We start from the raw sequence: 10,625 nt of genomic DNA, 5'->3' as shown, positions 1-10,625 counted from the left end.
CTCAAAACAAGCAGCATTGATTAGTATTGAATTCATCAATCCAATGTGAATTTCATAAGCAAAGAGACGTAGCAACATGGAAGGGCTTAGTTGTTGTCATGATGACAATGATATCAATCATCGACATCATCATCATGATCATCCATCCAATTGCCTATTAAAATCAAGGGAGGATAGGTCACATGCCATATGATTCAATAATGGATGGATAAGCAATATGACATGCAGGTATGCATGTTGATATGTATAGCAGAGATAGATCATGCTTCGCCATAAGTAGAGTATTCACAAAAAAGAGTATTAAAAAGTAAAGTCCCACCAAAGGCAAATACCTTTGGTCGCGTCCTTCGAATCAAATCGTAATAAGCTCATGTACGCTTGTCCCACAAATTGTCTTGAAATGCTTATTTTATTTGCCACCGTCCATCTCACAACATCCATACTTCTTTAGCACATTGTACAATTGTGCATTGCTACTTGATACTTTTTGTGTTCCATTCAATTCTCTTTAGAATCAAAATATTTTGGCAACTTAAGGCTTACAATTTGTAAACGGGTTTTTTTTCCTTGTTTGAAAAGATATCCATCCATTAGTGTAAGCAATTTACAAAGTTTTGATTTCTATGTGATCGATGGAGGGAACAACAATATTAAAACGAGTAGCTTGTTGATGCGCTATGATAATTGCCCAATGTTGTCAACAAACATGAAAGCCAAACTATTTGAAACGTTTCTTATCCAAGGTGTACCCACATTAATTGAATCAATTTGCACATGTCAAGATATCCATTTTGGAAGTTGACATTCCTTGTGTCCACTTTACATATACCTCTCAATGTCCATCCACCATGAGATCCAATGAGCTTTATATGATAATCACCTTAATCCTAAACCTTCATCAAAACCATGCCACGTCACTTTCATGTTGTGTATGAGAGTTTCTACATTGTCTTATTGTAAACTAGCATAAGCAACGATGGCATATCAATATCATGCCTCAAGAAGAACTCATATGCACTCTCTTGCGAAACTTGCAAAGTGTATATCACTTATACGTATATGAAAGTGACCCTGAATGATGCAATGAACACAATAGTAATATTGTCATTTTTACGTGCAATAGGGAATTTCCGTATCCTATTTTCATGGACTTCTTTCAAGCAAATAATAGTAGCATTGCCTTTTCACCTTAAGAAGAATTACAACATGCTTTATTTTTTGAACAAAACAATATCATTGTCATGCATTTGGAAGACTTCTATTTTTTTTATTATGTTAACCTAACCTAAACCATCACAATAGCAATATCGTCATTTTATTCCCTCCTTAGGTGTTGCATTCACCCCAACGAAGAGCTTCAACATCGTCTTCTAAGAAACCTAATAATCTACACAACAAAAACAAAAACATCATAGCCCCCACACAAAGAGCTTTTTATCCCCTAACTAGCATAGACAACATAGTCACTTTCACTACCCTAAAGGCACTTCAAGCTCCTCTATTGAAATAACATCGTTGTGAATTTCTTCAACGTGCCCCTAGATGAACCTTTTTGTTTTTCTTGTGAGCCCTAGCCTAAGTAGTAGAACGCATTCACGTTCGCATCCCGAAAAAGAGCTCTTCCACACCCTCTTTCCTTTGAACCTAGCTCGAGCAATGAAGATAATAGAACTGCCCCTTCCCACCCAAAACCCCTCTTTCACGGCCATGGGAGGCCAACACATTGATGCCGTCATAGGTGTGAACCAGCCTCGATCAATACCTAATACAGAGGTAGAGGCAACAATAAGAGACACACACGCATGCGCGCACACAAAAAGGGGTGCAATAACACAACCCACCATGGGTTCTTTGCTTGCCAGGGTTATTTTTTGATTTTATATGTGTGTTAACTATGGTTGGTTGGTTCTTACCTATCAACCCAACTTTCCAACCCACTAGCAAACAAGCCCTCTTTAATGTGCCTTAGCCACCCTCCCCACCTCTGCCTTACCTTTGCATGCATGCATTCATGCACACACACACACACACATAGATGTACATATATCATATATCATATACATACATATACATATATCATGTAAGCATTCATTTCATTCTCACACATATACATACATACATATCATGCAATATGTACACACACATGTATCCATCCATCCATCCATCCATCCATCCATATGTATGTATGTTCATGCATATGTATATGTAATTTATATACATACATATATACATCTCACCATTCTGTATCCACGAAACCATTCATGATTCATTTCATCCATCACCATTATTATTAACTGAAGTAAGCTCTCAGAACTCTGTGTTTCACAAATGGAAAGCAATCATGAACATTCTCTCTCCCTCTCTCTCTCTGTCAAAGACCCCCTAGATTAGGGTTATGAATAGCCATAGCCATAGGCGTAATTGTAGCTCGTTCTCTTCTTTAAAAGAAGATTAAGAATCTTGAGAACCCAAATCCGAACTCCCTCATATATCATCTCCTTTACATTAATCTCGTCTCTCTCTCTCTCTCTCTCTCTCTCTCTCTGTGTGCAGAAGCATTAGATATGTACATTTTTTAGCATAGTGTCTTGATATTGAAGAGAAGCTCAGTGGGTATTCTTGAGAGCCTTTTCTATATAGTCAGAGATTGAAGGGTAAATAAATAAAGGACCTTTTAGCAGAGGAGTTAATAAAGAGAAGAAACGGAGGAGAAGGACAGGAGCCCCCAAAAGAGAAGGAAAAGAAACCCATCAGAAGGGAAGAAAACATACTTCAAAATAGAAGAAAAGAATTCCATTAGAGAAGAATACAATATTACAAGGAAGAAAAGAGCCAAAAGAGACGAAAAAGAAGCCATTGGAGAAGAAGCGCTTCTCAACTAGGTACTTCGGGAAAAAATATTTTCTTTTACTTGTTTCTTCTTCTTCTTTTAGAGTTAGAAAGAACAGGGGGGACTGCATATAATGGATGATAACATGCCATATGCAAATGGACATCATGCAGAAAACATGAATGGAAATGGTCACCTAGCCTGTCTCAAGGTGTCCAAATCTAGCACCACTAATACTACTACCCCCAAAAGTAGTAACTCTACCAACAAAACTAGTAATATTAGTACTAATAGTAACAAGAAGACTATGCAATCCGCTGAAGAAAGACTTAGTGAAATCCGGAAGCTTATCGAAAAGGCCGATGGTGATCCCCTTCGCATTGTTGGAATCGGAGCGGGCGCATGGGGAAGTGTATTCATCGCCATGCTTCAAGATGCCTATGGTCACCTCCGGGACAAGGTCCAAATCCGGATATGGCGACGACCTGGAAAAGCTATAGATAAAGAAGCTGCCGAACATCTATTTGAAGTCATTAATGGTCGAGAAGATGTCCTTCGGAGACTCATTCGGAAATGTGCTTATCTCAAATATGTTGAGGGTAGATTAGGAGATCGAATCCTATATGCCGATGAAATCCTGAGAGATGGATTTTGTATTAATATGCCTGATACTCCTCTTTGTCCTCTCAAAGTGGTTACTAATTTGCAAGAAGCTGTGTGGGATGCTGATATTGTTATCAATGGTCTTCCATCAACGGAAACTCGGCCAGTTTTTGAGGAGATTGGGGAGTATTGGAGAGAGAGAAGAACAATGCCAATCATCATATCTTTGGCGAAGGGTGTAGAAGCTGCTCTCTCCCCACAACCCCATATTGTTACCCCCACCCAAATGATTCAAGATGCAAGTAAGTCTCTTCTAAGTTATAAATGCTAATGAATTAGAGCTAATCTTCTAAACTGAAAATGATTAAAGATAAGTTCAACACCGTAGGCTTTCATGCAATGTGTATCTTCTTAACAATAAATAATTACACATATATTAAAAACTATAAACTCTAATGTAAGTTTATCGTCTAAATCCTAAATGATTAGATATCCATTCGAAACTTTCAAGGCGAATGTATGTTTATCTTCTAAATCCGAAATGATTAGATGTGTATTCAAAACTATCAAGGTTTATCTAAGCGTATCTTCTAAACAATAAGTGATGAGTTATGTATTTGAACCATTAAAAGCCAAGGTAAAATAAATGTATCCTCTAAATCTTAAATGACCAAATATGCAGTAAACCCAACTACATTAATGCAAGTATTGTTTAAAGCCAAGATGATTAAAGATGGTAAGTACCCTAATGTCCAGAGTCTTGAATCCTAATCTTTGTATCCTACGGTGATCAAGTGTCGTTTTAACCTTAAATGAATCAAGGTGCATATACCATAAACCTTATCACTAATGCAAATGATTCTTAAACCGTAAATGATTCAAAATGAGAGAACCATAAGTCTAAACCCTGATGCGTCTATGTTTCAAACGAAAATATATCCAGCTTCAATCAATTTATATATCTTTATGACTCTTCTTTGGAGTCTCCTATTCATGCATATTTCACCAAGTGTAAAACTTGAATAATAAACCTCTTAAAACATATTTTTTCAATGTATTTTCAGCTCATGTTCCAGTTGAAAACATCCTATATCTGGGTGGCCCGAACATTGCTGCTGAGATATACAATATGGAGTATGCAAACGCTCGTATATGTGGATCAGAAAAGTGGGGAAAACCATTGGCTATGTTTCTTCGGCAACCTCAGTTTATGGTTTGGGAAAATCCTGACCTAGTTACACATGAAGTTATGGGAGGGCTCAAGAATGTCTATGCCATTGGTGCTGGTAAACAAGTTATTTTGGTTTATCTATGTATTGCTATTTTTATTCTTTCATTTTTAAATAATCTGTTTGTCATTATTTTGTAGTAGGAACATGACAATAACAATTTTTTATTGATAACTTTGAAATTTCTTGTGTTTATTTGCATTTTCTGTAATCTGTTATGATTGAAAATAATAAGCTCCTCATGCTGCCTTTTATACAATGTTATGTACATAGATGAGTGGGAATAAAACAATTAATTTCTTGTGAAAGAAATGATCATATTAATGATATAAGAAAACGAAACATGGTGTGATATTTGTCTATAGCTGAACGTTGTAAGGCATGGCAAAATGAATCATTTTTAAGATTTTTTGCAAAGTAAATTCTTTTTTCTGTTTTCTAGTTCCAATTCTTCTTTTTCCTTTTGAGCTTCAACCTGAACAGATGCATTAATATTTCTTCTCATTAAACATGATGCATTTGGAGCGTTCCTGAACCTAGGGCCTAAACATGTTCTTTTAATATCATTTGATTAGTCAGAATATATTTGGAGTGTAAGACTTCAAAATCTGCATCTTCTCTGTAAATGACTCTTTTTGTTGTTTCCACCATACATGAATGACTGTATTTTCTATGCTTCCACTTTGTTTGCACACTGGATGACTAACATATTCGTTTCTGCTTTTGATGTTCTGAGAGAATTGTTTCTGGTCTCTCAGAGAGTTGTTAAGGTCTTAGGGTCTTATGTGCATACAAAAAGTATGCAACTAACATGCTAGTTTATTTTTTGATGTTCCCACTTCTGATGTTCTTGGAGAGAGTTGTTTATGCGCAATCTAAAGGTATACAACTAACGTCTTTGTTTTATTTTTTGTTTTTGGACTTGGTTTATTATGTTAAGGTATGGTTGCGGCACTCACAAATGAGAGCGCGACAAGTAAATCAGTTTACTTTGCACATTGCACATCAGAGATGATATTCATTACTCATTTGCTGACGGAGGAGCCCGAGAAGCTTGCTGGTCCACTTCTCGCCGACACCTATGTTACGTTGCTGAAGGGAAGAAATGCTTGGTATGGACAAAAGGTTGCCCAAGGAGAGCTTCATCCTGACATGGGTGATAGTTTCCAAGGAAAGGGAACGATTCAGGTGTGTGTGTGTGGATGAGAGGGAGAGATTCCAACACATATATTGCATGAAATAGTTTATTTATTTGTGCTTCTAAATATTGTGCAAAACACCAAAAATATGCCTAGGATTTCAAAAAACTAAACAATTCTACTGTGTTGCACTAAAATTTCCTGGCAAGTGTATATATGTAATGGTAAATAAATACCCAACAAGGTAAGTGGCATTTTTTGGTGTTTTCCTCTTCAATATTTGTTATATTTGGGATTTATGTCTATATTTGTTATGTATTTATTTGTATTTCATTAATTTATTTATGCTATTTCTCTTTCTTTTTAGTATAAATGAATTGTGCCTTTATTTATTGGATGATTTTAGGGCGTTTCAGCTGTGGAGGCATTTTATGAGCTTCTTCGGCAACCAAGCTCAAGTGTGATGCATCCTGAGGCTCACAAGATGGTTATTCCAATCGAGCTTTGTCCGATCCTACAAACATTATACAAAATTCTAATAAAAAGGTGTCCCTTGATTTTTCTACCTATCTATTTTGGTTTGCATTATAAAAACCCTTTCCATAGACGATGCTCTATATACCTATACTCAAGCATATCCACATGCATATATGCCCTACATAATGAATTGATAAATACATATAGAGATGCACATGGATACGCCTGTATATGCATGCATCTATGCATACAATGTGGTACATACACTTACACTTGTACATCCGTGTACATATACATAATGAATTAATAAATACATATAAAGATGCACATGGATACATCTGTATATGCATTCATCTATGCATACAATGTGGTACATACACTTACACTTGTACATCCGTGTACATATTTGCACACAATGCCTTTGCACACATGTTCATCTACACATACACGTCCACCATCCACATATGTTGTACATGTTTAATATTAGCACGTGCTTACACATACACATACATTTATACATGCATATCTATATCTATGCATGTCCATATTTACACTTCTCTTGCTTAACAGGGAAGCTGATGCAGAGGCCATTCTAGAAGCTTTAAGAGATGAGAATATGTATGATCCAAGAAGGAGAATTGAAATTGTTCAGGACAAGGCCATCTACTTGCCACAGCTTCTTGGCAGCCCTCGGGTGGCGTCGATGATGAAGTAAATGGAAAGAAGTTTTGTGTGAACAAGGTGGGTTCTTATTGCCAATGGGTGTAAATATTTCTGAGCAAGAGGACGAGATAAAGAGTTATGTTGAACGCATATGAAGAGGGATCTACTAAAGAGGCAGAGAGGGCTCTGTAATGGGCATTTCGTTGAAAACCATAATAAGGGAAAACATGCCATATATTATTATTATTATTATTATTATTATTATTATCATTACTATTATGCTTATTTTCATGAATGAGTACAAAAAAGGACCAAATATAACATTCAAATGCCAGATTGAATTTGATTATTTTGTCTGCGAGACCGATAACCAATGAATTGGTTAGAGGTGAACTTGTGAACCACTTGGTATTTGATCCCTTCACTTTGCATTGACGTTTATGGTATGACTCGGTGTTTGACAGTTTGATTTTGCATCAGGCTTTATTTTATGGTCTGGTGTTTAATCCTTTGACTCTGCGTCAAGCTTAATGTTATGTATGGTTTGGTGTTTGGCCCCTTTAAATTTGCATTGATCTTTATGGTATGGCTTGGTGTTTGACACATTTAACTCAATATTATGCTTTGATGTTTGATGTCGCTTGGATTGTACAATATACTTAATTTTATTGCTTATGTATGTATTCAGAATTTGCCGCCTGACAAATTCGGTATATAAATGCAAGTCACCCAAAAGCATTCATCTCTGATGTTAAGTGTTTGGGGAATTCGAAAATTCTGAACCTTTCTCAAAGTTCTGAGACATACAAGATCTTATCCATCATTGTCTACGTGAGAAAGTAATTGGGTGGATATTCATGTGACGAGCTAGATTGCCCTTTGGCGTCTGAAATGTTGCTACACACTCTTGGTTATTGTTTAAGGCTGAAGTGTAGTAGATGAAGGTAACTTTAAATTGAATGAATTGGGGATTTGTCAACAACAAAACATTGTTTGGTGAACTATAGATAGCAGTCAAGATTGTGATAAGTGTGGTTTGGTTTGGTTTGAGTTGAGTGAGCACACTTGTATGGGTTAACCCCCTTTTCCCTTTTGTAGTGATGACAAGGAAATTTGTGTATTTCGACAAGTATATGTGCATATGGATAAGTGTATGGATGGCCCTTTGCTGTAATTTTTTTACCCGTACAAACACGTCATAAGTTTTATCCAAACACACTAATGTCATACGTACATTAGATCTATCCACCAAACCTCTTAATGTCGTAAAACCTTATGCAGATTTGAATAGCCAAAAATCTAGTAATATTGTTCTCACATTCAATATAGTTCTTATGAATAGTTCAGAGTGTTCGTTTGAGGAATTGTAATTACAATCTATTTGATATGGAAATTGGAAACTACATTCTTAGTATAAAACTTGTTGTCTACCTTCGGGGTTCCTTTTTAAACTTCTAACACCATTGGAAGAATTTTGGTAATTCTTGCATCTACAAACAACTTATCTGTGCAAGAGCCAAAGACGACCATCCATGTAATTGGGATGAGTCTCTTAACTTTGTAAATAATGCATCATTTGTTTAGTAGTCAACATCTTACAAAATAAAGCTTCCTTACCAAGATTCAACAAAATAAAGTCATTTTTCATAAGTATAAAATGAAGTTGAAAGTAATTTTAACATCAACATGAGACATCATTTAATGTACCACGACTGCATGCATATCTCAATGTGAGACATTGCAACATGACAAATTGTCTTTATGCTTCTTTAGTTACTATTACAATTTTCAACGACATTGTCAAGGTATCCTAGTCAAAAGTGTATGCGTAAAGTTTCTTTTGCTTTCATTTTAGGTCTCTATGCAAAGTGTTAATGAAGGGACGCGAGTATCAAACTATAAAGCTTCAACACACAATCACAAAATATTGAAAAAAAACATGAGATGTAAAATCAATCATTGAGATTAACCATATGTGACATATACATGGAATTTAAGATCTTGACCGTGTCGACAAAGAACCCAATTTTGGTTATGCAAATTAGGGAAGTAGCAAAACTTGGTGAAAACTAGATGTAAGTTCTACTTGTCATCCATATTCTCAAAAGATTAAACAATGGAGAAGACAAAGATGTTTAATAGAAATAGCATAACGTCATAACATAACGAGATTAGAGATTATAAAAACGGTTTGATACCAATTCATGTGCTCTTAAATGAGCAAATACAAATACAACTCTAGTTTATTTGCCCTAATGGTAAACCCACCTACTACATTAAATGCACCACTCCTTTCGTTGACCATCTTTAGGATGGTAGTTAGCAATGACCTTTGTTCAAAGTTCAAACAAACATTTTCCCTCAAGGCACATTTCTCCTACCAACTACATTCTCCGGTCCAAGGTCATCCATACAGAGATTTGCACAAGTAGGAAATTACTCAACTTTACCATCTCATTTGAAATGAGTTTCATGTGAAATAGTATTGGTTCTTGAGCTTTTCCCATGATACCCCCAAATTCTTTGCTATTGTAATGTAACTTTTGTTGTGCCATGCTTTCCGCGTCAACTTTTCCTCAAATACATCAAGGTTTTTGCGAGGACCGACCTTAGCCTTATACTTCACTTCCACCGAAGGCAATGAGATACTAAGTTGTTCTTGTTAGTTTAGGAAATTCGTCTAGAACCCACATAGAAACAAAATCTAGAAGCACATGCTCTTAAAATATTTAGCCGAGTTGAAGACACAATGTTTGGCCAAATTCATTCCTTGCTTAATCTTGGTGCCAAATTCGATCATACATTTAACGAACCTTAAAGTATGCATCCCAACTTGCCAATGTCTCTTCTTTGGAATCAGTATGAGGTTTGCCAACACTCCCACTACATTGGGTAAATTTTCTCTCTGATCTTCTACTCCCACTGTTCATAAGCTTTAAATTGATTTCCATCATCATATAAGCTTGATTACGATCCTTCACCTTGAATACTTTCGGTATGAAACAAGCATATTTTATCCAATCCAGAAACCTTTTAAGGACTCAACCTTCTCTATGATAAATACACGCATAATCTTACTACGGTCATTCACTATCAAGACGAAGTACCATTAGCCACCCATTATCTTTTAATAGACATTGGTGTGTGCCAACTTTATAGGAGACTTTCCTCTCTCTTACTTGTCCCGAGAAAGTTTTATGGTGTTGCTTTCCAATCGTGCAAGCTTGACATTTCTCAAGAATTTTTGTAAAGAACTATGTTCTATGAAGAATCATTCACATAGTTAGTGGCCAATGGGTGAACATACTCCATTGTGACACCCATTGTAAGTAATGTGTTTCGCACACATTTATTAATATAATTGTGTTTTTTCGCCAAAAGAGGGGGGGGAGTATGCACAAGGCAAGATTATATTAAGGAACGTGGGGGTTAAACAAACAACAATTACATCGAGGATTGGTTTATATACTACATTCTATATGTACTCATGTATAGTCACAAACCAATAAGTCATGTTGGTATAATGAGTGAAATATTTTGTAATATATACTACACCAAATACGAATGATATATATTCCCTTATAATCGTAACGATGTTGGACTTCTACATGTTCTCCAATGAGTGTGATCATCCAAAGCATGATTCAACTTGAGTTCTCAACAAATATATCTAGTCCATCCTTG

At 35.9% G+C, this 10,625-nt stretch overlaps 1 protein-coding gene across 1 annotated transcript; it reads left to right on the top strand.

The window, feature by feature from the left end:
• Positions 1 to 2,285: 2,285 nt before the first annotated feature.
• On the top strand, positions 2,286 to 7,402 carry LOC147857892 (putative glycerol-3-phosphate dehydrogenase [NAD(+)] 1, cytosolic). Its single transcript, XM_087327111.1, has 5 exons — positions 2,286 to 3,735; positions 4,498 to 4,719; positions 5,603 to 5,850; positions 6,208 to 6,347; positions 6,849 to 7,402. The coding sequence occupies exons 1-5, from the start codon at positions 2,964 to 2,966 to the stop codon at positions 6,991 to 6,993; spliced, it is 1,527 nt and encodes a 508-aa protein (XP_087183237.1). The 5' UTR covers positions 2,286 to 2,963; the 3' UTR covers positions 6,994 to 7,402.
• Positions 7,403 to 10,625: the final 3,223 nt, after the last annotated feature.

Source organism: Azolla caroliniana, unplaced genomic scaffold (genome assembly GCF_043228905.1).
Source record: "Azolla caroliniana isolate FFs.n. ecotype wild unplaced genomic scaffold, voAzoCaro1.0.p SCAF_11, whole genome shotgun sequence".
Classification (NCBI taxonomy): Eukaryota; Viridiplantae; Streptophyta; class Polypodiopsida; order Salviniales; family Salviniaceae; genus Azolla; species Azolla caroliniana.
This window is presented reverse-complemented; position numbering and strand designations above follow the sequence as displayed.